Source organism: Vespa crabro, chromosome 6 (assembly GCF_910589235.1).
Source record: "Vespa crabro chromosome 6, iyVesCrab1.2, whole genome shotgun sequence".
Lineage (NCBI taxonomy): Eukaryota > Metazoa > Arthropoda > Insecta > Hymenoptera > Vespidae > Vespa > Vespa crabro.
This window is the reverse complement of record NC_060960.1, coordinates 11,480,350-11,507,888: the sequence shown is the minus strand read 5'-3', so window position 1 is coordinate 11,507,888 and position 27,539 is coordinate 11,480,350. Positions and strand designations below refer to the sequence as shown.

At 42.4% G+C, this 27,539-nt stretch overlaps 2 protein-coding genes and 2 long non-coding RNA genes across 16 annotated transcripts in view; 2 read left to right on the top strand and 2 right to left on the bottom strand.

Annotated features, from left to right (window-relative positions):
• The window catches only part of LOC124424581, a 54,993-nt gene that overhangs the window by 10,491 nt on the left and 16,963 nt on the right, over positions 1-27,539 (top strand). The gene's annotated exons all lie outside the window — the stretch shown is intronic.
• On the bottom strand, positions 123-7,897 carry LOC124424566 (cGMP-dependent protein kinase, isozyme 1-like). Of its 2 annotated transcripts, none has more exons than XM_046963822.1 (14): positions 7,228-7,897; positions 3,991-4,154; positions 3,768-3,839; positions 3,435-3,685; positions 3,219-3,361; positions 2,937-3,074; positions 2,545-2,723; positions 2,232-2,479; positions 1,820-2,143; positions 1,515-1,746; positions 1,332-1,438; positions 982-1,221; positions 852-918; positions 123-767 (listed from the first exon to the last, which is right to left on the bottom strand). In XM_046963822.1, the coding sequence occupies exons 2-14, from the start codon at positions 4,102-4,104 to the stop codon at positions 672-674; spliced, it is 2,211 nt and encodes a 736-aa protein (XP_046819778.1). In that variant the 5' UTR covers positions 4,105-4,154; positions 7,228-7,897; the 3' UTR covers positions 123-671. The 2 variants fall into 2 exon arrangements, with proteins under 2 accessions (XP_046819778.1, XP_046819777.1); XM_046963821.1 differs by lacking the exon at positions 7,228-7,897 and adding an exon at positions 6,799-7,192.
• Positions 4,672-26,351, top strand: LOC124424579. The gene is made up of 2 exons (XR_006942331.1): positions 4,672-5,208; positions 26,088-26,351. It is a non-coding gene; the product is annotated as an uncharacterized LOC124424579 (long non-coding RNA).
• Positions 8,186-27,539, bottom strand: part of LOC124424569 (RNA binding protein fox-1 homolog 2) — a 79,816-nt gene continuing 60,462 nt past the window's right edge. For 7 of the 12 annotated variants that reach the window (XM_046963837.1, XM_046963836.1, XM_046963827.1 and 4 more), the window contains 6 exons: positions 19,554-19,707; positions 18,384-18,447; positions 17,721-17,747; positions 14,215-14,381; positions 13,671-13,734; positions 8,186-13,597 (listed from right to left, as the gene is read on the bottom strand). In XM_046963837.1, the coding sequence (XP_046819793.1) occupies positions 13,553-13,597; positions 13,671-13,734; positions 14,215-14,381; positions 17,721-17,747; positions 18,384-18,447; positions 19,554-19,707 (521 nt within the window). In that variant the 3' untranslated portion in view covers positions 8,186-13,552. Of the gene's footprint in view, positions 13,598-13,670; positions 13,735-14,214; positions 14,382-17,060; positions 17,082-17,720; positions 17,748-18,383; positions 18,448-19,553; positions 19,708-21,635; positions 21,784-27,539 lie in introns of all 12 variants that reach the window. The other 5 variants (XM_046963829.1, XM_046963830.1, XM_046963828.1 and 2 more) reach the window with 5 other exon arrangements.

Below are 27,539 nucleotides of genomic sequence, written 5' to 3'. Positions count from 1 at the left end.
AGAGTCCGATAACAATTACGTCGACTACGACGACGCAAAAACTTTGATCGATGCTGCCAATAAAAATACCAACTACTGTCTACTTTCTTACCGTAGGAATTGGGTTTACGAAAACGCATCTATATATTAATGAAATTCTTTATTGAAAAACGTTAATATTCTCATCTACAGACGACGTAGTCATCGAAAAATCTCGAGGTTTACGACATTATATTTTATTCAAACGGAGAATATCGTTCTCGAAAGTAACGTTACAATATCTCTAATTGTTAATTTTATATTTACGCCTTATGCGTGTCAACGGAGAAGAATCATTTGAAAAGTGTAATACGATCGTTTGAGGAAAGCCTTTCAATTATATATATTTCAAGCGTTCTATTGCTTGAAAAGCCGGATAGAACGGATATCGTAATCAAGATAATCCTTATCGCTTATCTAGGATTTTTCTCTCTCTCTCTCCCCCTCCCTCTCCCTCTCCCTCCCCCCCCCCCTCTCTCTCTCTCTCTCTCTCTCTACGCCTTCTTCCCCAAAAAGAACGTGTTTACATCGTGTGTCATTTATAATTTTATCGTTTTAGATTAATATCTCTTATCGAGGAACGCGCGCGCCATTACAATACAAAAGAGTCTCTTCCAACGATCGAGGCGAAAGAAATATATTCTTCGTTCCGATCAAAAGTCCTTGTCCCAACCTGAAAATTCGTCTGGCGGAATATCTCGCTCTGGAGGATATCTTTCGAAGTTTCGCGTGTCGATGCGATTTCGCACCTAACAATAGAAAAGAATGAAAATAATGCTAAATGAAAAGCGTAATGTCGTGAGAAAAATTAACGGAAAAGGAGAAAGATTTACCGTCGGCACTATAGGAGCAGGTAAGGCTAATCGCTGAAGAGCTTGCCAATTAAATCCGGAGAACCATCTGAAATAAAACGACGATAATGAATATCGGTCGAATGCGAGCAAATGGATATATATCGCTTACTTGTGATCGCGTATATCCTGTATGCCGTTTCTTTGATAGCCCAATCTCTCGGAAGCGGAATGCCGTAGAAGCTTCTTAATAAATTGATTGGCATGTTTGTTAATGATGCTCGGTATACCGACGACCTCGATCCCCTTGAGAATCTTGTTGTACGTCGTCATGTGATCGGCCGCACGGAAGGGTGGTTTGCCGACGAGAAGCTCATGCGTCAGGATGCCGAGTGCCCAATAATCCACCGCCCTTTGAGCAACGTTATTTCCTTCGTTAAGCTCGGCCAACGAGAGAGGGAGAGGGGGAGAGAGAGAGAGAGAGGGGGGGGGGGAGAGAGAGAGAGAGAGAGAGAATTGTACCTGTCGTGTCCCTTGTTCAATATTATTTCCGGAGCAACGTACTCGGGCGTACCTGCAAAGGTCCACGTCTTGGCAGGACCAATTTTTTTGCTGAATCCAAAATCAACCTACGAGGAATATGATATAAATATGGATAAAAAAGTAAATGGGCGCGCGCTAAATTGGCGCTTTAAGTCCATTTACCAGCTTGAGATAGCCACGAGAGTCGAGCATCAGATTTTCCGGCTTGAGATCACGATAAACGATGTTCAAGGAGTGAAGATGATCTAGAGCCTCGACGACGCAACCTACCATGAACTGCGCCGTGGAGTCGTCGAACAATCGTCTCTTTTGTAGAGTCGTCCATACGTCACCACCAAGACAGATTTCCATGAGGAAGTAGACGTACTTGGAGTCCTTGTACGTTTGATAAAGTCTAACGGACGAACGAAGGAAGAAAGATAGGTGGATCGATTCGAAGTGTTAGGAGTTAAGCGACGATGACGTACTTGCATATGAATGGCGAGTCACAGGCTTGCATAATGTGCTTCTCGTTGAGAACGTGCTCTTGTTGTTGCTGATCGACCATAACCTTTTTCTTGAGCTTCTTCAGGGCAAAACTTTTGTCGGGATCGGACTTTAACGTTACCAATTCGACACGTCCGAAGCCGCCAACGCCGAGCGTGCCTCTCGTTTCGAGATCGAACAATGTCAAATTCGAATACTCGTTCGTCCACTTTTTCGGCGTCAGCGAGCACTTTTGCTTCTCGTACTCGTCGAGCCAATCCTTGTTGCGAATCTCCTCGAGGCTGCCCAGATAATTGAGGAAGGATCTGCTCAAGTAAAGGATAAGATTCGGGGAGAGATTACAAGAGGATGGTCGAAGATGATGATACTATCCGTCAATGGGAAGATACTAACGATCCGTCGAGGGTAAGGCACTCGACGCCAGGTGCAAGGGCGATCGCGTTCGCGTGCCGACGGTGCTCTCCCTCATCGTCGTAAAGAGCCTTCTCCCCAAAGTATTGCCCTTTGCCGAGTACCACAAGCTCCTCCTCGTCGCCGTACTCGGTGTCCTTTGTTATTCTTACGTTTCCGCCGCTAATTATAAAGAACTTGTCGCCCTTTTCACCCTGCCGAAGGATTTTTGCGCCGGCCGGGAAGAATTCCTAAGAGCAAGCCCTTTGATAGAGATATCGCGAGCTATCGTTATTGCCAAGTAAAAAGACGTTACCACTCTTATGAGATCTGAGATCTTTGAAAGTATCTGATCCTTCGGTTCTGGAAGCTTTTGAAGAACGGAGACTCGCTGTAGGAAGCGGATGTTGCCCTCTAGCCGATCTTGGGCGCTCCTCATCATGACCATTAGAAAAACCGATCTGTCCAGTACCCATACCTTACCGGACTTCTTGACTGCTCGCAAACGTAAAGAGAAACGTAATCGTAAAACGTAAACGTACGTCGTACGGCTCAACGGTTCAACGCCGAATAACGTAACGATAACGAAGCTTTGCGAGAAGTATAATATAATAATAACAACAACGATGGCGCCCACGTAATCGTTAATTCTCACGTATAATCGCGACGTAAGCGTACATCACAATGAGCTTAAGTCATCGGCTTTACCTCCGATCGAACGAAGCCTCTTCGTATTGTAAAGCAAGGCTATTTCTCCGAATGCGACGCCAGGGCCAAAGGTTCGTTGGAACTTGCTACCTTGGTATATGTCGAACTCCCCTTCCGCCGACACGTACAAATGAGATCCTGAAAAGGACAAAGAAAAAAGGGAAAAAGAAAAAAGGGAAAAAGAAAAAAGGGAAAAAGAAAAAAGGAAATAAAAAAAGAAAAAATAAGAAAAAATAAGAAAAAAATCAAAGCCAAAGTTGACGAATATCAACGATATCCCACCTATATCTCCTTCGCGAATAACCATCGTATTGGGTGGGAACTGTTTCGGATACATAGCCGCGACGAGAGACTCTACCTGGCTATTCTCGAGATTACCAAGAAACTCGTTCTCCAAAATGGCGCGCTTTATCTGTCTCGCGCTCCTATTTCAAAGAGATCCCAATATAAATAAATACCATCCAGTAGGACAATGACAAGTTGGAAGGGAGAGAATACCTGGCGTCCTTTTCGTGAATAGGTATAGGCGCCGCCGAGGTAGGCGGCGTAGGAGTCCTCCCGATCACACCGCCACGGGGATTAGCCGGTTTTACCTCCTCGTATCCGTCATCCTGCTCGGATCTCTCCTCGTGACTCTCCAAATTCTCTCGATGACTTTGCACCCGGGAAGGTTCGCTTGCTCGACTTTTGCTCGTCGATGCCGAGCAAACCGATCCGTTAGACGAGATGGCATTTGGAAGCGGACGTATCTGTCGGAGGGACGTATCAAGGACTACGTGACGAAACGTAATAAAAAAAAAAAAAAAAAAAAGAAAAAAGGCTTCTACTTACGACGCCATAAGTCAGATCCGGCTCGCCCGATTGCTTGTAACTGGTAGCGATGGGACTCCTCGTGCTTCCATTCTAGCGCATTGCCGGACAAATAGAAAAATTAGATGCGTAACGATAAGACACCGTGCTCGTGGTCAAGGTACTTTTAATCCTCGGCTAGACGGCCGATAATTTCTTTGCTTCTACGTACGTACGTATCTCGGATTGGGGATTAATTACTCACCACGACGACGCTCGACACGCTCGTTCCGCCATCGTGCTCGTGTTTGTGCGTAAAGTTGATGCTGCCACGCTGACTGAGAATACTCGCTCTTGGAAAGCACGAGAACCTCATCATGTTTTTCTCATCCAACACATTTCTCGAAGAAAAAAAAAATCTCTTCAGCCCTGAAATCACGAGTATTCGTTTATTTCACGCGCGATCTAGAACCGACCGCGATAGTCCGCTTGTCAGCGACCGACTGAAACCCATCGAGCTCATATTCCTTTATCTATTCTTCGTTAGCACACTTTAGCTACGTTCGCGTTCGCTCGCGGTGCTCGAGGAGGAGGCGGAAGAGGAGGAGGCGGAGGAGGAGGAGGAGGAGGAGGACGACGAGGAGGCGGAGGAGGAGGAGGACGAGGAGGCAGAGGAGCAGGAACGATCGAGGTAGCTCCAACGAAGGGCTATGAAATTTTTCTTGCTATTTCTTTGTTCGAGTGCCGTTTCCACGTGCCGTGCGATCGCCTCGAACGATCACATGATTATGCTAACGACGTTTAGTACCCGTTCGTATAAAGATTCGTCGTTTTAACGTATTAACGCCTTCTCGCCTGATACGAGACTATTTCTTTCTCGACCTTGACACTTGGCCTTTCGAAGCCATCATCCCTATATAACGAGATTCTTTTTATAAAAATTACCTAAACCCTGACGTAACCCTTTGGCCGAGTTAATAACGCTTTGTGTATCATTTGTCGTTCTCGAGATACACTCGATCGGCTCGGATATCTAATCGGTAGGTACACGCTTGTATTACACGCCTAGAAAAGAGAGAGAGAGAGAGAGAGAGAGAGAGAGAGAGAGAGAGAGAGAGAGAGAGAGAGAGAGAAAAGTAACTCCTGTCTTTCTCTTCGGCGATAGTTAAATAGTTTTGCACCGTGTTAGAGGAACCAAACTCACGCGCTTCTCTTATTTCTCTTTTATATATAGAGATATTTATATATCTCTTTTTTCCGTCCTTGCCTTTTCGCGAAGCTTGCGCTATTTATTATTTATTACCACTAGAGATAAACTTGATTACCCGTAAATGGAATTTATCGCGGTACCGCAATGTCGCGAGCATTCTCTGCGAGGAATTATGCAGGGCTCTCGCGTTACACATCTTTTTCATCGTAACGATTAATGGCCAATTACATCGATGTTTCCCTACATTGGAAATGTACCCAATCGACTAAAGAGGTAACCCTTTCTCTTTTTTCTTCTTTCCTTTGAATTTCTTCGCCTTTCTTCGTATCGAAACGCGATCGAAACGCAACGAGCTGTAACGTAAAAGTAAAGCGAGGCAAGCAAGGTCGGCAGCACCGAGCTTATTATATCGGACGACGATAACGATATTTGATTAAGCGTGAAAGCCGCACGGTCATGCCGAAATGTTGATCGTATCGCGATATCTACTGATTATGCCACGTATTAATTGCAACCAAAAATTCGTTCGAATACGACGAAAACGGCTATGAATTATTCGTCGCTTCGCTAGATCTTTACGAGGAAAATTATTTAGCCGCGGAGCGCCGCGCTGCGGAAAATTAGCGCGGTGACGCGACGATTTCCAGAATTTATCGCGATAAGCTGCGCTCTTTATTCGTCGTCGCAAAAACATCTTCCTTTTACCTCGGAAGCTTCGATCTTTGAGTTGGAGAGCCTCAATGTTTGTTCTCTTTCGATCGTCTCTCCGTCGAAAGAATAAAACGAAGGGAGGGGGAGAGAGAGAGAGAAACAATACGATTTTTGCCGCGCGTTGCAACCGATCGCGACACAATGGCCTGCGGCAGATCTTTATATTTTTCTTTTTCTTCTTTTTCCTTTTATTTTTTCTTTTTTTTTCTTCTTTTTTTACATAACACGGAAGACACGTTTTCGTTTCGAAGCGTGGAAAAACGACGGAGCGATATTTCGCAATATCTTTCTGTTGCACAACGATCCCGATGGCGTCATTTTTAACAGCGAAAGAAAAGAAATGCGAGAAAAATGGAAACGACCGATCGAACGATCTAACGATCGGTCAGATCCTTCCTTCGACTTTCATCCTCGTTTTGCTTTTCGCTCGTTCGCTCGTTTACGCTCCCTTATCGTTTTTTGATGTATTCCTATCCGACGACTATCGGGGCTCTCTTTGGATAAGGATCTATCGAGAATCGAATAATTCGTCATCGTCGACACGGTTACTAATATTTTTTCTTCGGACAACATCCGTCAGTTTGAAGCTTAGCGCGAGCGAAGCACACGTCGCGTTACGCTTCGAGAACGGGGATCTTCCCGAGGAAATTAAAAGAGGGAGCGGAGAAATTAAAGAAGGGAGAGAGAGAGAGAGAGACAGATCAACGAATGAGAAGTATCAAAGGAAAATTGATTCCCCTTCTCCCTTTTATATGACCCTTTTTTTCGCTCGTTCTTCTCCCGCTGTACCGCTCGAATTCGTGTGTTCTACTGATGTACCAAGTTCGACAAAGACACAAAAATCTTATCTAACCGATAACGAGAAGACGCAGTGTCAACAGGTAGGTATGTACGCGCGCCTATCAGAGAATCTTATCTAACGAGTCTATTCTCTCTTTTCCATTAACGAGTTCTACTACAAATTACTTTTCTGTGCTTTACGTTCTCGCGCACACGTTTTATTTTATTTCATTTTGTCTTTTTTTTTCTTTTTACCGTTCTTCCTCAGCCCATAATAGATCCGTGGGCGCGAGGGAGCGGACATTTTGAATTTAATAATTTCGTACGAATCGGTTGGACCATTTTTACTCGTTTCGTCGCGTTTAAACGTACACATCTACTTATCTTTCCCTCTGCGTGTCTTTCCGAGTAATTAAATGACCTCGTTCTGGTGACACTTAAGCAAACACTCGCAATCGGTGGTACGTTTTTAATAATCTGGCGCGCGCGCGCAACGTCGTTTAAATATTTTCGAATCGCAAGGCCCCGAATCAAAGACGGCCCTTATTTTAAAATCAACATCGGAACGAGTCAAAATATCGTTGCGTTATGTAAAAGTTGCAGGAACCTGGCATCGATCGAAATATGATCGATCCAGAAGCGAATTAATTGAGAAAGCAAACGATTCTTTTTTATCCCCTCTTTGCTCTCTCTCTCTCTCTCTCTCTCTCTCTCTATTTCTCCCGTCGATCTTCGATTTTTTCTTCTCGCTCGGTAGCGTCGCTCGCGATAAGATTTTCGATCGGAAGAAAAAATACTCACTTTTTCCGATCGTAACCGTCACTTTATCGTCCTCCTCGAAGATTCTCCGAATATCTTCATGCTCGATACTTTTCTCCTTTTACTTCGTTATTTTTCCTTAACCAAATATCCGGACAAAAGAGTAACGATTTCGTTGATTTCGTAGCTTTTAATGGGAAAATGAATGACTAACGCGATCGTATTTGGACTAATAATAATTGGGGGTATGCGCATCACATCGCAGGCGCGCGCGTCGACTTTATCGCCTCGGCCTTCCTTCGATGTGATTCAATTCGAGAAACAGTTCGTTGTTCTTGCGGATTATTCCTCGGATCTCGCGAGGTAGCCCACGTAGCTAGGTAGCCGTCTATGACCAGAGAGCTTCGATTACTTGGATATTTTCAAAAACGAGGGCAGAAAGAAAAGAGAGAGAGAGAGAGAGAGAGAGAGAGAGAGAGAGAGAAAAGAAGGAGCAAAAAAATAAAAAAAAAGAAAATGGCTATGGTCGACGGAAGAAGACGTGTGGTCGGCAGGCAGCGTGTGCTATCGACGGCCCGGTCACGAAGCTACTAAGGTGAAAATACAGAAAGAGAAGAGGGAGTTTTTCGCGGCGTCTCTGGCAACGTCGATACGGTCGGCTGACTGGCCACCCGGCCAGCCTCGACCCTGATGATGCGCTATCGACGATTATCGGTTCGCGTATACACATGCGAGTACAATGTTTACAATGTCATCTGTATATGTAATACTTGCAATTATCTCGTACATAAATATACGCAGCCGTATAAAGTTCCTCGGAGAAAGTCCAAAATCAATTAATTACTTATTTTTCATTTTACATATGCATCTATTCTCTCTGCTATCTTATCCTATTTTGTATCCTTGCGAAAATGTTTGAGTGGATATATATTCGATAAACGACGAAACGAATCTCCGTTCGTCGTTTCTTCGTCGATGGACAAGTGGTAGAAGAGGATTATTTTTTATTTGAAAAATATTTAATAATAAACATTGACAATATACAGAGAAAATACGCCATAAGAAGTCGCTATGGGAGTAATAAGAACCTAACAACTGGTCCAGACTTAGAAAATATCATCAAATCAGACAATGATAAAGGTGTCACAAACGACATCTTTTATCCCTATCAATATTTTGCAACTAAAGTTCGAGATGATTGTATTTCCTGTTCGCTTGCAATTTTTTCACATTTCTCTCTCTCTCTCTCTCTTCTCCTCTATGTCGTGTGCATATATATATATATATATATATATATATATACATATGTGTATATGTATATCATGTATCTTGTTTCTTTTTTATCACTCTCAACGTATCGTTTGCGCTTTAGCGCTTAAGAAAGGAAACGGAACGAAACGAGTCGCGCTGCGAATCTGCAAAATGTCTTTTGTGAATTTGCGCGAACGAAGACGAAGCGTTTAGTGCGTCGTATCCGTTCGCGAATCACATCCAGTAGAATATACATACACATATATATATATATATATATATATACATATATATACTTATATATATATATATATACATATATAAATGTGTCTATATTTATTTGCGCGCTGAGAGAGAAAAACGAAAATTTACAGATATCGCCCGTCCAAGTCGTTCCGCTCGTGCTTTATTCGTGTCTCGCTGATTATTCCTTTACCATATTCCCTTTTGTCATCTTTCCTCTTTACTTTCACATTACAATTTAATTAATAATAACATTATTAATAATTAAGAATATAATTATTTGAATTCATTCATTTATAATTTACGATATCTCGAACAGCGGCGCGCGGGCCGGCGTTAGCTTGCCATCTTCGTGCTACGTTTTAAAAGACGAGAAAAAAAAAAGTGTTGTTGTTTCGAGGAGGTACGCGAGATGCGTTTTCTCTCATCTCACTCATACGCGTTGTTACATACACTCTCTCTCTCTCTCTCTCTCTCTCTCTCTCTCTCTCTCTCAAACACTCAGCGCACAAGGACACGATAAACTTTTTACATTCATTCACGCACGCACGCAAATCTTTGACCTAAATATAGATAATAATCATTGTAACGCCTTAATGTCATGGAACATTCCTCTTTCTCGTATTACATATTTTTCTTTTACTCGAAAACGGGCACAATCATTTTGCCAAGATCATTCATTAGAAGAGCATTGAAATTTTCCCTGTCGCTCGGCCCACGTTTCCTTCATTTTATATCGTTGCGTTTACGCTATCTATTTTTATGTGTGTATATACAACTTTTGCTTTTTTCCTCTTATCGCAAGTTGTTGTTTCCCTTTCGAGAATACGACTTCAACTCCTTTCGAGTATTACGTGTGAATGAGTTTGTATGGGCGTTCATCATACTTTGCCTTCTTTTTTGCCGTTTAGCGCAACGTCGACTCTCTCGTAGGACTAAGACGGTAAAAAGCACAGAGAGATCTCGGTTAACGCGCCCTGCCTAATACGCTAGGATATGTTGCTCGTTAGATGTGTCATTACGTCATGTATTCATCTAAATTCATTTAAAAATTTCCTTTAATGGTAATTAATGTTTTATATCGCTAGTTGTAAGTATTTATACGTATAACATACGGTGCGTATCATTGAATAACTTTATACATTGCTCGCTTATCTCTTTGTTTTTCTTTCTTTCTTTCCTTCCTCCTCCCCCTCCTATTCTTTTCTTTTCCTTTTTTTTCTCGATACAATTGATTTGGTACGACCCGCCGCGAAAAACAATGAAATTAATAGAAATGAAATTGATACAGATTCGTTCAGGTTCTTTATTTTTCTTATTAGAATTCTTTTTCTTCCCTTCTTCCCGTTCGCTAATGTTTAGACCGATGATCTAAACGATTCGGGATATAAACGAAAGGACGATGGAATTTAAAATTGTCTTTATGGCCTTTCTATCGCTTAAAGAGCTAAAAGCCAACCAGCTAAGGAAGAAAGTAGAGAAAGAAGGGACGCGATACGAACGTATGTCGAAAGAAAAAAAAAAAAAAAAAAAAGAAGAAAAGAAAAAAAGCGAAAAGAAAAAGAAAAGAGAAAAAGAGATAAAGAAGAAGAGAAAAGGCCCAAAGGAAAAGAAAGAGAAGAACGAAAGATTTGGTTGTGCACTCGTGACGCGCTTTTCCTAATTTGAGCTTGACTTAATCTCTCTAGCAACTATTTAATAATAATAGCCTACCCCGATAAAGATATCGATTACGAGTAAGTATAAATTTTAGTCACAGTTCACATTACACAGAATTAACTCCCAAAGCAGATTCGTTCGTTCGTTCGTTCGAGACGCGGTCTTTGAAATTTGCAAAATTTCCAAATGTGATCGATCAATTTTCGTCTATCGGCTAAATACTATAATGGCTCTCTTCGATCCTTCTTTTTCATCTTCCACGAAAGAAGGATCGATTATCGACTTTGATAATAACCATCCTCTCGAGCTATTCCCTTGGTAGAATAAAGTTTATCGTTATTGTAATCGTAATCGTAATCGTAATTCTAATCCTAATCGTAACCGTAATCGCGTAGCAGCTAAGATTACCTCTCACACGTTTTAATTTCGTGTGTGTGTGTGTGTGTGTGTGTGTGTATGTGCGTGTGGTGTGTGTACATACATATGTATATGAATATATACATATGTATATATATATATATATATATATGTATATATATGTATATATATATATATATATATATATTTGTGTTGAATTTCATTACGATCTACCGACTCGTCAATCTTAACGTTTACGAGAAAATTATGAGTATATCTTGAGTCTTCTTCGGCTACGTTCTTCGGCTTATTTTGTGCTCGACGATCGATCGTTCTCTATTTACACATTTATATAACTGGCACCCACGCACACGCAAAAAAAGACTACTATCTTGTCCATTCTCGAAAGGTTTAGAGAGAGCTATGCGTCGTTAGCCTTATTCTAATGTTCTAAGAAAATTTAAAAACTAAAACGTAAAATAACGGTCAGAAGACTATTCCTAGCCGTTGGATAGTTAAAGATAAATCTTTCGTCATATTTGGCTACTTCGTATTCCCCCTCGCAACATCTATCCATCGGCTCGCCGCCGTCCTCTTTCTCTCCGTTCCTCTTCTTTCTTTTTTCCTTTTTTTCCTACGACGTCCGCCTCTCTCTCTCTCTCTCTCTCTCTCTCTCTCTCGTTATTCTCTCGTGCGAGAATTCTTATTTTCCTTACGTATAATATTAGATAAATCCTCGCGCGCTAATTATAACTTAAAAGGTAAGGGCGTATGGTGATACATCACTCTCACTCGTCTCAATGTGCGTTCAATTTCCATTTCTTGTTAAATCCATCGTAAGCGTAACTTTGTTCTTTGTTTTTCCTCTTTCGTGATATATCGTCGATCCTCGACTACGATCGGGAGAAAGCGAGCAAAGGATTAACGAACATTGACGACAATTCAAATAGGTCGTTAGACGTGCACTCGAGAGACAAACTCGTGGATACATCCAGAGAAAATAATATCCTCGCTAAATCCCATTAAGATATCGAATATTCTATTACCAAATAGAATATAAAAAACGTCCGCGACTCTTTTTAATTAAAAGCTCGTTCTTACTCGTCGCGACACGGCCGGTCTGATTAAATCCGTAAAAATAATAATAGCAAATATAATACAAAAGTATTACTAGAAAAATTCATAAAGAATTATGCCGCGTGTGTGCGCGAACTGTCTTATCTGTTACGAGGAGGATAGACGGCGCGCGACGACGAAAATACACGCGTGTGTGTGTGTGTGTATCGAGCAATCGTGTATTAAAACAAAGAACGACCTATCAAAAATATACACAAAGGATAAAAGCGTCCTTCCTTTTATGATCATTCGCGAAGTACGCGAGACGCAAATTCCTCAGAATCGATATCTTCCCTCTTCCCGAGTTTTCCCGATCGTGTTCGAAAGACCGATCTTTGGACAATAGACGTACGATCGTCGACGCGACATCCGTTACTACGGTCGCATTTCTTCGAATGTTAAAACCTAGTCAGCGACGGACGCGCGCACGCTCTCTCTTAGAGGATAAAGAAAAAAGAAAAAAAAAAAATCCTGACCATCGTCCTTCATTTGCATTCTCATATCTTCTCGATTGAGAGAGATCTTTCGCGCGGTCTAATGTCAATAATAATAATAATAATAATAATAATAATAATAATAATAATAATAATAATAATAATAACAATAATGATAATGATAAAATAATAATAATAATAAAATTATAATAATATTAATAGCAATAATAAAAGTAGCGAGCGAGTTGGCGCTCGCCCAATGAAACTAAACGTAAACGTTTCGTGCGCTCGTGCGGCGTGATTCGCATACGTTTTGATTTGGTTTTTCGACGTAAATTCTAGAGTTTGTAGAATACGATGCTGAGAGATGTAATGAGAGAAAAAAGGGGGGGATAAAAAAAAACAAAAAAAAAAAGAAAACAAAAAAACAAAAAAAAAGAAAAGAAGAAGACAAGGAAAATGGAAAGGCGAACAAACAATATATATTTCGAAGGAAATATATAGATCGGATATACGTGCCGATCCCTTCGGTTCGCCTTGCCAGAGAGTATTGAGTACGTTTTCAAGTATTAATTTGTCTTTCTAGCGAATCGCGGATCTAGGGTGATCTATATTTGCGACGTTTTAAAATCGGTGGTGCTTCGATTAGGAACCGGTAAGAGAGAGAGTGTCTGACTAGACCCTGTTGAGACCCTGTGCAACGTCCGGCTGTGTTCATCGTCCAGCGCTCTAAAAGGACGCGAATTGGTTTTCAAGGAGATATAGATGCTTCTCTTTCTAGATACTATCATTTCCGGCAATTGTGTGTGTGTGTGTGTGAGTCCTTTTTCTCCTATCGTCGAGACTGCTACTGATAAATAAATAACTGGCTAGAAAGGGGGGATGAGTGGGAGAGGGAAAAAGGAGAGAAGCGATAGGCGCGCTCTCTCTCTTAGTCCTTTCGATCTTAGAAACACAAATGTTCGTGAAGAAAAAGAGCATGATGGGATGATTTTGTACGCGCGATCAACGACGTTTTCTGTCACTGGTGATGACGGTGGTGGTGGAGCTGCTCTCGAACGTTGGCAGGCTTACTTTAAAGGGTCCAGGCGTCGCTTCTTTCTCGTCGATGTGCTTTGCGTGTAACGTTGGATGTGTGCGCCTCTATGCGCGTCGGTGTACTCTCGTGTATATGCGTGTGCGCGAACGTGTACCGCTGCTTCTTGTTTCGCGGCGTTACCGACGACGACGACGACGACGACGATCGTCATTGTCGATTTCTGGTCGTCGTCGCGTTCCTTGCCGATCCCCTCTCACCAAACTCTCCTTTAATAAGGCGTAAATCTGTTGTATCCGCCTCTATAGACCGTTGCCTAAAAGAAAGAAAAAAATAATAATTGATCGATGCCATCATATATTCGTATATATTCATGCCGATCATCTTACCCCGTATCCTGCCACCGGACCGATGCCGTGTCCGAGATAAGGGTCGGCGTATTCGCGTCCGTAACTGTAAAATCATAATGATCGACTTTAAGATCGACGTTGCTCGTAGCCACCGCTGCGCGACTCATTCGTTGTCGAGGAAGTACGACGATGGAGTAGGTACATGAGAATAGACAGTTAGAAAAGAGGAAAGTAAAAAATAATGGGATATACGAACGAAGCCGTGATTCGTTTACAACTTTTCATCAGGATTTTCGTTGGGATTTTCGATGGGATTTTCGTCGCCAGGGAGGAAGGACTGGCATTCGGGCATCTCCTCGAATCTGCGACTTCTAAGAGCTCGCCCACGGTGACGATTCTTTCTGCAAGTCGATCGACTCGTTTATAAAGAAATCTTTTAAATATAGAGATATTCTTCGTTTGGACGAAAGCAAAAGCCGTCTCTAATACAATTAGAGAGACGTGTCTCGAGGAACGAGACGAACAAGTGGGATGGGTGTTTTAGGAAAGAGCTCGTGTCGTAGGTGGCGCCTGAGATACTTACCCCGCTACTGCGGCATATCCTGCGACCGGCTGTGCTGCCGCTGCAGCTGCCCCGTATGCGCGCGCAGCCACCGCCGTGTAAGTCGCTGCAGCTGCATAAGTCGCTTGCTGTGCCGTCGAGAGCGGCGTCTTTAGCAATGGCGATGCTGCGGCCGCCGCTGCAGCTGCCTGGAACAATAATCATGACCCGCCATGCAACGCTCAAAAGCAAGCTCGAAGAATTCAAACAGAGAGAGAGAGAGAGAGAGAGAGAGAGAGAGAGAGAGAGTGAGAGAGCTAGATAAAGAGAGAAAAAGGAAAAGAATGGTGGCACGAAAAAGACAAATATATGCATAAGGTCTTCCGAATCATCATCGACGATATCTTGCTCACATGTTTCTCCTACATAATTTTCTTAACGATGCAAAGAAATAATAATTGGAAATATTCGTTCTGTAAATCTCGTTTCGTTATGATATCGCCTTGGGGGAGAGACAGAGAGAGAGAGAGAGAGAGAGTGAGAGAGAGAGACGTGGAAGAAAAAAGCGATGCAACGCTTTAAAAGCCTCGGAGCTTTCTCGGATTCGGCTGAATTCAAGCCGTACCTGAAAATAGATGCAGGAGGGCAATGTGCGAACTCGCCAAGAGGAGTACTTTCGACGGAAGCTTTAGCTCTCTCTCTCGCTCTCCCTCTCTCTATTCATCTGTCTCTCCGTCTCTCCCTCTCTCCGTCTGTCTCGCAAGCGAGCGCTTTGAAGAACGCGCGTCGCGTCGCGCCGACGATGACGGACTTCCTGCGAGCAAATGACGTCTAACGGTGTTCCGTTGAGATCGCTCTCGTAAAAGGGAGGAAAATGGTTGTGCCTGCGTGTCACTGCCAGAAAAGCTACGTTAACGACTACGTTAACGTTTTTATGATACATGGGATATTCGCTACGACGACTCTCTATCTGGCTAGCAAATTTAAAAACATGGAAACGTTTTCGAATTACCGTACTCTCGTCTTCCTCCAATGGATCATTTTTATTTTGTAAAATTTTTGCGAAAGAGATAAACGAATATATAAGTGAGCGAAGAAAGATAAGAGAGGAGAAGAAAGTAAGGAGAGAGAAAAAAAAAAGTGTAATTTATTCGAGCGAATAAGTCTTTCCGAGTAAATAAGAAGATAAAGCGAAAGTCCATACAGCGCGTAATAGATTATAGATAAAAAGGAGACGAGATGTCTAAGTAAGCTTCCGTTCGGAGAGGTATTTCGATCTATTGTGGCGATGAAAAAAGAAAAAAAGAAAAAAACAAAAAAAAAAACGATAGTTCTGGACGAAATGACGAAACGAGAACTTTTGCGAAAAGTTTCGTCGCGATAACAGGGACGAAAGAAAATTCGGACGGCGCCCGAATACAAGTTTCGCTCCGGATAAATAACCTTGTTTTTTCGTCGACCGATTCGAAAAGAGAGCCCACGACGAGGCAAGGGATGGATATCCTAGGTGCGAGAGAATAAAAGAAAATGGGTAACGTAATTCGAAGGAATTTTTACGAGGTATAGTTTTCTTTTAAACTTATCTCTACTTTGTTCCACTAAAAAAGCATGACTAAGTATAGTGTATTTACCAACGCGTTGGACAGGAACAATTTATCTAATCCTCTACGACATCTTCCGACCGTTGCGTGGGAACGCAAAAACTCGTTGCAATCTACGACAATAGGTGGGTAGTCGCTTATGCAATACCTACATATAAATATAGGCAAGTTTGTCAAATGCATTGTACGATGCGAGATTATAACGAATGCACCGAAGAGCGCACCTCCTACCGACAGACATGTCGTAAAAAGGAAGAAACAGAAATACAAGTAAGAAATACGGAGCTATTAACCGGAGTAAGAAGGATCCTCCTCTATTCAATCGACGTGCGTATTACGTAACTTTGTAACTTGGTACAGAGAGAAACAATAGAGATGCAACTAACGAGATATATCTCGAGATGGTTCTGTGATGTCGGATATGGAGGAAAATAAAAGCGGGAAAAGGGTCCGTTAAAAATCAACATTTTTACGTACGGCCCAGCAGCGATCAAATTTTACCAGGGAAGAGAAGTAAAAGGAAACGAAGGATTCCTTTGTCGCGAAGCGTCCGCCGATCTCATTAGAATTTTCTCTCCTTGATTCTAATATTATTATCAACGGATAAAGATTCAAGAATTTAACGGGATATAAGGGCTACGGTAGGCATTGTGCTTTGCTCGAACATTCGATGGTTAATACGTTCAATGTGGTAGGGAGGGAATGAAAGACGTTCTTCATCGGTAATCTCATTTCCAGCGTTGAAACGTCTCTTAAATGGGGTGGGGTGGGGGGAATCACCGCGTGTGCCAAAGAACGAACGAAAGCGGTATACCCCCTCTCGATCTCCCTCTCTCTCGGACGGAAAATTATTTCGCGGTTGATTCATGGTTCGACGAAGTAACGTTGCCAAGCGTATCTATAATATGCGACTACTATACGAATTCTCGCGAGATGCGCAAAATTGTATCTTACGTCGAGAAGCTCGACAGCTTTTCATACGTTCATTCAAATTCCAAAAAAGCATCGTTAGCTCAACCGCTATTCTACGATCGATCGGCGAACACGCTTTGCGGATCCCTCGCGATAAGCAAAAACGACGGAAAGAGAATAAAAGGAGGTAGAGTAGAAAGCACAATATACCTACTGCAACGGATCGAGAAAAGAACTGCGGGGGTGGGAATTAAAAACGAGAATAAGAAAAAAGAACGAAGAAAAAACGGGAAGAAAATAAGAAGGAGCAAAAACCAAACGAGAGATAGAGAAATAAGTTTGTATGGGCGGCGGATCACCCATCCGAAATCCTACCTCCAGAGCGGGCGCTTTAGCCTGAAACACAAACGTCAAACCTGAAAAAGGAAGTTTCGATATCGCGCTATTTGCGAGAGATATCTTCTCTCTCTCTCTCTCTCTCTCTCTCTCTTGCACTTTCTACCTCTTTTTTCCGAAAGAAAGAATCGTAAAAAGCAAAGAAAAGAAAGAAAGAAATAGAGAAGACGGAAGAGAGACGTACATCCCTCTCTCCCTCTCCCGTTATGGTCGGTCCTCCACGCGAATCCCTCTTTTTTACCTTGCGCATGATCTTTATGCGACCTGTACAAAGGGACGACGAAAGAGAGAAGAGAGAGAAAGAGCGCGTAGAAAAGAAAAAAGAGAGGCTCTTCTTGAGATTCGAACGAGAGAATTGAAAAGAGAAAGAGAAAAAAAAGAAAAGAAAGAAAAGAACAAAGCGAGATAGAGCACGTCGCCGTTGCGACGATGCGAGACTGTGTGTGTGTGTGTGTGAGACTCTATACTATGTATGTATAATATGTATGCGGAGAGCATAGGAAAAACGAAAATGTCTGATACGACGATAAAAATAGCGGCGAGAAGGAGAGAATGATTCGTGACGCGTAGATCGTTATTCGGTGCTCTTTTGCATTTCGTGTGGAGGTAGCAAGCCTTGCGGAAAACGTGTCGACTAACTTCGGCTGTAGCTTGCGGCCATTCCAACTACATAAACGGGTCCGAAAATCGATAGACTTTAGTTAACGCTTTCCTACCATTTTCAACCGAATATCGCATGCGGTATTTTTCCGCTCCGACACGGTGCACGCGCGATCTCCTTTACTATTCTTCTTCTTGTTATTACATTGTTCTTACGTCTTTTACTCTTTTTCCTTTGAAAAAGAAAAAACAGAAGAAAGAAAGAAAGAAAGAAAGAAAGAAAGAAGAAGAAGAAGAAGAAGAAGAAGAAGAAGAAGAAGAAGAAGAAGAAAAGAAGCATGGAACAGCGTTTCGCATAGGTTTCTGTTCTTTCGATGCCGCGAATGCGCATGCACGAAACGTTCGCGCCGAAAAAATCGCTTATGCACAAAGCCATCTCCCCCTCCCCGCGCGCGAATAAGCTAGACATTATCTTGTTTCGAATAAAACGAAAGTACGCGCGGTTCCATGATGAAAAAAAAAGCGGTCGTCGAATTCGATTCGACGAAGGAATATTGAGTATCGCGGTCACAACTCTCGTCCATTTCCTTCCCATTTTCTCGGCGATCTTCTCTTTCTCTTTCCTTCGACGTCGCTCCGTGCACCGGAAACGGATATATCTCGCGTTGGAAAATTAAGAGGCCATAGATTGGAGCATCTCACCTGTAGCCTGTAGTTTGGATCCTGTGTCGCCGCGTGTGCTGCTAGGAAGGGGTCGTAATAGACGCTGAAAAAAATCAAAACAGAAGATCGATCGATTAAATCTTTCTTTTTTTTTTCTGACACGAGGATCGAAGGAGAAAGGTTAAAGGGGAATAGATACGTTCGTAGGAGGTCGAACGAAGCATCGGTCGTTGCTCCTTCTTTTTTAACGCCCTTATTACGTAGGGGATCTTACGGATGAATTAAAGGTGCGATTCAAACGTTAGGAAAAAAATGAAGACGAACGCGAACGATTGGATAACGAGGATGAAAGGTTGCAAAAAGTTTCAACGTCGTTGAAAAGGAGAGGAGGTCGATATACCGGGCCCAGAGCGCTTCCATTGTCTTCGGCGCTCGCAGAAAAAGGGAGATGAACTAGAGGGGCTCTCTCCTCCGTTCTCCATCGCTAGAAAATTATTTGTACTTTGCGTAACGCATTAGGATTAGTAAGTTCGTTGGTGCGTCGAGCTCGTGCAGATGCAACGTACACATCATATTCTCTCACGTATATGTATTTACACACACCATACGTATATCTCTATCCATCTATGGAATACACAAAAGCAAACGGGCAAGACGTGCAGCGAAGCTTCTTCTCTTTGTTTCTTTTTTCCTTTCCTTTTCTTTTTTTTTGCGACAAACGAATTGTATCTCAAGTTATTTTTCAACTCGAATCGTTTGTCGCGCTTCTTTTCTCCTTCTTCCTCTTGGAAAAGAAAGCTTTCTTTACTAACAACGCGGATCTTACGATCCGAAGGAAAAAGATCTTTCTATCGAGATATATCTCCTCTTCCTTCTCCGTCATAGTCGATCCTTTGTAACATCGCGATCCGATGAAATTCGAAAGAAAAACTTGGCGGGAAAGCGTGGCCGACTTTACGAAGAAAGCCACTCTTGCCCGAAATATTTTTGCCTGCGTCCACCAGTAGCTTTTATCGTTTATCGATCGCGATGACATTGAAGGAATCGCGATATATCGCCTATAATATTCGAAACTTTTTCCCAAATTTATTCGATATGATTTCGGAGATGTCTGGGAGAGCGAAAAGATGGGACCAAAGGATGAGAGAGAGAGAGAGAGAGAGAGAGAGAGAGAGCAGAAGCGACGAAATCGAAAATACGTGTACTTACGCAGGCGCAAAGGGATGAAGGGCCGTGGCGGCGGCCGCGGCTGCGAGCGGCCCTGGATTTCTGGCCAACGCCAACGCCGCCGCGCTGCTCGGAAAAGCTGCCCTTGCCGCGCCGACTCTTCCCCTTTGAATGGCCACTCCTCTTAATGCTGCCGCTGAAACAACGCGTACGTGCCCCAACATTTTTTTCTCTTACCTTTCCTCCTTACTTTCTTTCTTTCTTTCTTTCTTTCTTTCTTTCTTTCTTATCATCTCCTCATTCTTCTTATTTTGTCAACTTTCGCAGGATACATCGATCTACGATCGTCAGCCGCTTGGATACTGGTTGGATGCTGCCGTGGCCAAACGCGCCCGAGACGAAGCGTACAGACTGTCTTACGAGCTTTTGTTTCTTTTGGATATAGAGAAAGAGTATGTGTGTGTGTGTGTGTGTGTGTGAGAGAGAGAGAGGGGGTGGATGGGTGAGGAGAGTTAGGAGAAAAGATAGAATTTTCAAAAGTTTTTCAACCTACGATATTCGATATACCACGAGCGATTCGAAATAAATCATACTTGGGAATGCACGAGAAAATACAAAGGAATACCCGAGTCACTCTTAACAATTATAGAATAAAAGGGTATCTTGGGAGGAATAAAAAGCGAGAATTTCTTTGTCGATGCAAACGTTCTCTCCCTTTTCTAGCACCTCTCTCTCTCTCTAAAGACGAATCAACAGAAAAAAAATAATAACAAGAGAGAAACTAAAGATAGGACACAGAGGGGATGCTTTTCTGCCTACCTTTAGCCAGCATCCTTTGCGTTGAACTCGTGGACGTTAAAAATAATGAAAGCTTGAAAAGTGAGAGGTGTAGATTCACCAACGTTAGTCCGCGCTCGGAAAGATCGTTAATTTACACATCTTTTTTTCCGAACATAACGAAATATAACGATGTCCAAAAAGAAGCACGTTTCGCGGAAATACGTTGGAAGATTTTGATTGAAGTATCTATTTCCCGTTTTTTCACTAAAGAATTCAAAATGAGCCAGCTCGAATAAGACTACCCTCGTTAAATTCAACGACTGTAGAGAAAGAGAGAGAGAGAGAGAGGGGGGCGGTGGGGGAGAGAGAAACGAGTCTAAAAGTACGCAGCAATAAAACGCGATTTCGCTCGAGATATTTCTTTCGGGTCCCGTTTCATTGAAATGTCAATGGTACGCGATCAAACGATAAGAACTTACGAATATCGGTAATGAACAACAACAGCAACACTAGCAACATCAACGCGAAACAGAAACAACACCAAGAACGTCATCGGTGGTAACAACAAACTTTACCGAGCAAGTTGTCTCTCGTCGTCCAGAGTTATGCACGTACACGTTCGCTCTCACGATATGCTGAACGATTCGACGTATGTAAATATATACATACTTAATACTATATTCGGCACTCTACTGTCTACTAGGTCTATCACGAGCAATGCTTGGTGTTATATATGCATAAACAGTGCAGGCACATTCCAAGGGAGAGTGAGATAAACAGAGGTATAACAGAGAGAGAGAGAGAGAGAGAGAGAGAGAGAGAGAGATACAAACGCGCGCGCACACACACATAGAGTGTATATATATATATGTATAGAGAGAGAGAGAGAGAGGGGGGGGGGGGGGGGGAGGGAGACAAGCTGTGACACAAACGCAACGATAACTTGGATTCGTATGGTAATGATTATTTGATCGAACGAGAAGGTCGAATTCGAAGCGTCTCGAGGACGAAGAAGAAAAGGATAAAGGGAAATGATACCGAAGAATTTATTTCGTAGATCTCCCGTTAGAAAGGATTATCGAAAAATTCGATGCTTCGTTCGCGCTTTATCGGAACATGGACAGAAAAGTTTGCAACAAGAAGATAAGAGAAGAAGCAGAAAAAAAAGTCAATGGAAAAAAGACTCCGTGCTCGTTTTTCATAAGGACGGATTGATTTTTGGTTAAACTTCGCTAGGACGAAGCGGCGCGCACGGCTAGAAGGAAAATGAGTAATAATAAGAAGGTAAGAGTAATTAAGTAGGATTTGGAAAAAGGGAAAATCGTGCTGAGTTGCGTTCTGTACCTTCGTCTCGCCGCCGCCCTCGGTGTAAGGACGAGCGGAGCAGCCGCGGGGGATGGTGTAACAGCGGCCGCGGCGACCGCAGCAGCCGCGGCTGCCGATGGCGCTGCCGCACCCAGCCAGCTCCATGGCATCGCCGGCAACCTATATCCTGCGTTTGTTCCACGTTTATTCTTTTATTAGTCTCCTTAAATCTCCATCACTTTTTCTTTTCCTTCCCTTTCCTAGTCGATCGTCGATATCTCCCTTCGGCCACGACCGTTTGGAAGAGAGATTCATTCGATCGATACGCGCGACTACGACGCGTGTCACGGTGTTGGTTAGTCCGGTAAATACTCGAGACTCGCTTTTCTTTTTTCCCTTCCATCGATTTCACCTATTACGATATTTCGCTTCCTCGCCAATAATCCTCGATCCTTAATCCGGGTCGACCTAGATTCCCCCCCCCCCTCACCCCACTTGTCTCGTGACGTGTACCTCTCTGTCGAACCGAGTACCTTCGTTCGAGTACGATAGGCTCGCGAGCATTCGCAAATAATACCCCACATAATAATAGAAAAAGAGAGTCAACGAGATAGTCGAATTTGGCTCTCTTCCGTAAGATAAACAAACATTCATATCCTCGAAAGATATCTACGTAACCCCGATTGATCTTCCAACGCATCTTTCAATGTCGTAAGATCTGAAAAAGTTTCTTTCTCAAAACTTCTGATATTTGATTGATACCGAGTATGCCACCGGATACGCCCGGTCCTTCTATGGCACTCATCATTTCTATTCTACGTATTTCCTCGCTTCCTTTAAGCTTTTCCTTTTCTCCTTCTTCCCTCGCGACGACTAAAAATATAAGGATCTTTTCCTTTTTCCGATTCGCTTCTGTTCGTGGATAAGCACCGCCGCCCTCGAGGTGATTCGAATTTCGCGTGCTTCACGTAATTAAGACCGAAACACTGGCCGCGATATGATCCCATCCGTTCGAGCCCGATAAACGTGTCGTGCTTTACGAGGTGCCGTCTTTTTCGCCTAATTTCCGCCACTCCGAGAACTCGCGATACGACTGGAACGTGTATTTCAAAACCTCTTTAAAAAGTTTATGTACCTACATCGTCCGGATATACATACATATCGGCCGATCTTTCTCTTATTTTATTAACGATCTATGATTAAGTCTCGCTAACGATCGTCCGTTTAACGATCGTATCTAACGCCCTCGAAGCGGGCCCAAGAAATACAACCTGTTTGTGTTCCAACGTCCAAATTTATGGACGGAGTAGACGTGAGTAGGGAATGTAGATGACTGTATCGTTGAATCATCATCGATAAAGACGAGAGGAAATGATCGCGAGAGAGAAAAGAGGGTTGCCTCGAGTAATTATTATGATCGAATCCAGAGTGCCTAGAGGCTTCGAGACTACGACGGAAGCTACACGCCGAGAAACGGAGAGAAAGAGAATAGAAGGGTGAGGGACGGTAGGAGATGAGAGAGGAGCCTGTACGAAGGGGTCCATGCCAAAGAGAGAGAGAGAGAGAGAGAGAGAGAGAGGTGTGCTCGCTGCCAGGGTTGCTTCGAGCGATCAATAAATGCCGCTGCCAGCATCCACTCCCTGCCTGCAACCACCACCACGTCGCTCTCCTCCCCCTGTCCGTTCATCTTTGTCCTTTCTTCGCAGCCTTCCTTCCATTTCTCTTTCACTCTTTTTCCTATATGCGTTTACCCAAACGCACTCTTCTTTCGTCTACATCCTTCCACTACAAGAGAGATATGTGGTGCGATCAAGCGCGAAGAGAGAAAATACTTAAAGCGGACGTATGTTATGTACATTTATCGTTCGAATAATAATTGATCTCTATGCAATGCCAATTCTTCCAAGCTACTATGCCAGAAAATATAGTCGGATAATAATCGAAAGACGAACGCGTCGTGTGACGTACACCTATCAGGTCTACAGAAGCAAAGATAGAGAGAAGTGATTTAACGTAATTCTCGTTGAATTTATGCACCATTATGAGGCAGATCCTCGAAAGTGGATCGTACGTAAAAGAGAAGATCGTTACCAGGAGCGTGAAGAACGTTAATCAGAGAAAAAAGAAGAGGAGGGAGCGAGGTCGAACACGTGCGAGACGCTGACTCGTCCAAAAATAAGACTTCCATCTTGGTACGTAACAGCGTAAAGGTAGATATGTTTTTGAAATCGACAATACAGGGTATATTTCTTTTCGGCTCTGACGTAATATTAATAAGAATCTAAAGACGCGATCGCCGAAGAAACTAAAAGATATTCGAGTTGAAAAAAATAAAGGGAACGAAATGAAAACGAAACTTTCGTCGATTATAACGAGCACTTTTCTAAGCGCTTTTTTCATTCGACGCGAGATAATCTTTTTCTTTAACACGTGAAAAAACTACATCGGTTCCTACACGAAGTCGATCGATCGGCGTCCCATTTTCCACTTTGAACGAGCTAAAACGACTAGCTGTTGTATTAATTAATAGCTCATCGCGCGGCGATATACATTTTGTCGAGCATGCAGCAATTTTCGTCGGATGAAAAAATAATTCTCGAGTATCTTAGTTTATGACTAACGCACCGTGTCACGCGATTAATGGATAACAATCACAACGGTCCTCGGATAAAAAGTAAAGATCGATGGTAAGTATTAAAAAAAGATCGTGCCGCCATGGCAGCCCGCATAGGGAGAGCTATAACAAGATGATAAGATGAACGGAAAAAGAGAAGAAAAAAGAAAAGGTAGAGATAGATAGATAGATAGAGAGTGAGAGAGAGAGAGAGAGAGAGAGAGAGAGAGAGAGAGAGAGAGATAAGAGAAAAACATACATTTTCAAGAAAAATTAAGCGATCTCTTAAAAGGAGGCCAGCATGCTTCTCGTTCTCTTTTATCGTGCCGATGAAAGAGAATCGTTACTCCCATTAAACCTAATAGCAATTAGCCGATATACGATACATACATATGTACGCATCGGACCAATGGAACGAAGAAAAAAAAAAAAAAAAAAGGGAAAAATGAATAAAGAAGAAAAAATTATGCACAATAAGGACGTATATAAGAGGGTAAAAAGAAAGAAGAAAATAAATAAATAAAAAAAGAAAGAAATGAACGGTCTGAAAAAAGAGAAAGAAAGGAAGGAAGGAAGAAAAAAGAAGAAGAAGAAGAAGAAACATAAAATGAAAATGAAGATAATAAGAGTACGAAAGAAGAATAGAAAAGGAACAAGTACGAAAAAGAACGAGACAGAAAGAGAGGAAAGAGATCGGCCTCAATAAAATCTACTTACATCAGCCTTTCGTAATGTACATACATGTAGGTGCAATTATTGTTAATTGACGTACGACTGCCAGGACGCACGTATCATACGTATGAAATTATAATGTAATAATAATCTATAAATACGTATCTCTATGTAGTTATACATTATATGCGTATTCAATCGCAATTAATTCGTAAATCGTCCGATTAATTACGCAACGAATACGAACGATATAATAACGCATATATGCGTGCGTGCATATATGTATACACATATTCTACGATACGTATACAGAGAGATGCGCGTATATACACGTGACGCGCGAACTTGCTCGTGCGAGCAGCGCGAACGCGCGCGTCTCATATATACACGCCTGTCGTTATGTCTATATGTACGCTATATACGTATTTTGATACACACACACGCGCGCGCGCCTCTAAATATATATATATATATATATATATATATGTGTGTGTGTGTGTATATATATATATATATATATATATGCGTGCGCGCGCGCGTATACGTAAAGGAGAATAGACAAAAATATATTCGAAAAGGATATATCATAGGTCTGCAAAGATATACGAGATCGCGTACATACATACATATATACATAAGTCATAGGTGAATCTCATATGAAGGCAAGCCAAGGCCACGACATGAGACGTGCAAATTAAAAAAGGTAATAATATTAAAAAAAGAAGCAAGTAAAAAATTCTCTCCCAAAACCGCTCCAACCACAACCAAGCACAACCACAGGCAAGGTACGGGCCTTTGTCAACGAGACAGTCATCAACCAGTGAATATGTGGCGCATTACCGTGATTATATATTGTGTAATAGTAACAATTTAAAAATCTATATAATATACATATATATATATATGCATGTTGAGAGCGAACATATTAGATGAATATACATATGTATATCTATGTAGGTACGTACGTACGTATTTATGTACGTATGTGTTATCTATACACATACATATATACGTATGAGATGCGAAAAGAGAAGAAAGATCGGAGGATGCGGAAGGATAATCGATCGGACGAGAATCGAAAGGAGGGAAAAAAATGATTCGAGTCGAATCGTCCTCACATCCGAACTACACCGACGCATTTTCGTAGCGATCACGAAGCGTTTTGAAGGACCGAAAAAAACTCTGGAATCATTTGTTAATTTCAGATCGAGTGTCGGAGATCTTCTTGAAAAGAAGAGAAACGTTTCAACCTGCTTTCGTCCAACGTTGGCGCGACCAAACGCGACATGAAAGATTCGACCAAAGGGACGTGGAAAGCAGAGATAGGTTTGGTCGGGAAGCGAGAGAGAAAGAATCCATGGGATTGGGATAATGTTCGTCGAGGGTCGCTCGTGTGAGAGGGAACATAGAAAGGCTATGTGGGTTAATGGTAAATACGATAATTAATAAATCATACGAATTATCACATACGAAAATACCTCATGCTTTTACCACTGGACAGAGAGAGCCCTAGACTAAAAGCTACCAGGCGAGATTCTCACAAGGGACTGAGGGTGAATGGTAGAAGGAAAGAGGGAGTAGTAGTCGAAGAGAACGGTAGCTGGTAATATGTATAAGATAATAATGCTTTTCGACACCGGATCGATCGTTGAAAGATGCCTCGTGTGTCCTTTTCCTTCCCTCTTCCTCGCCCTCTCTCTCTCTATCCTTATCCATCTTTCTATTTGTTTGCTCGCTTCGATACGACGCAAGATTTTACTACGATCGAGAAGGGAAGGTCGAGACGAGAGCGGGAGGAGAAAAAGAGAAAAGACGAGGAAGAACGAGGCGAAAGAAAGAGTGAGAGAAGCTACACGCGCGGATCGAATCGCGATCGGTTCGTATATATCTTTCCCCGCCCCGTAATCTAGGCGCGCTTCCTTTTCCATGCCCGTGTCTGTTTTCTTTTTTTTTTTTTTTTTGTTTTGTTTTGGTTACTTTGTCGTCAGTGCTGACCTTATTTTATTAACTCCTTTCGGCCCTGTAACTTCTTCCTCCTCGGATTTTGGTCCACAAGCATGTACTCTTTTCTTCCCCTTCCAATCTCGTCTTCTCCGGGAAGAAATCGGCTAAGAGTCGTGCAATTTGTCTTCGATGTCTTCTTTTCTGGCGACGTCGTCGTCCTCTTCTTACACAAATTCCTCCGTTAATTTTTCTATCGTTTGTCCTCTTTTCCCCCTCTCGTTATCTCCCTCTTTTACTTTCGTTGATAGCTAACGGACGAGGGAACATAGGTGGTTTCTTTTCTTGGAGTTTTTTTTCTTCTTCTTTTTTTCAAAAAGGAAGAAGCTTCTCGGAGATTCCGGCCGCGTATCATTCGCCATAAAAGAAGTCACTAGCGAATCGCGTGCGTGTCTATTTATTGTACATAGATAGACGTGTGTGTCTGTGCGTTTATATATATATATATTCGAATCGATTCGAAATCGGCGTCTGTTAATGAGAAAGAATGCGTGAGCACGGTAAGAATGCGGGGATTCTCTTCGTTGGGTCGAGAGGAACGAAACACGTAAGATGCATTCTTAAGAATAGCACGATAGAAAACGTAAGATGAAACGATCTCATGCAAACGGTCTAACGAATTCTTTCTGAAAACACAGTCGATGCTTTTTCTTTTG

Excerpts from the sequence above, each read along its gene's own strand:
- LOC124424566 (XM_046963821.1), bottom strand. Across the intron at positions 3,840-3,990 it reads GCGTGTCGAGCGTCGTCGTG|AATGGAAGCACGAGGAGTCC; the intron begins GTGAGTAATTAA and ends GCAATGCGCTAG. Across the intron at positions 2,144-2,231 it reads TGCCTTACCCTCGACGGATC|ATCCTTCCTCAATTATCTGG; the intron begins GTTAGTATCTTC and ends TTACTTGAGCAG.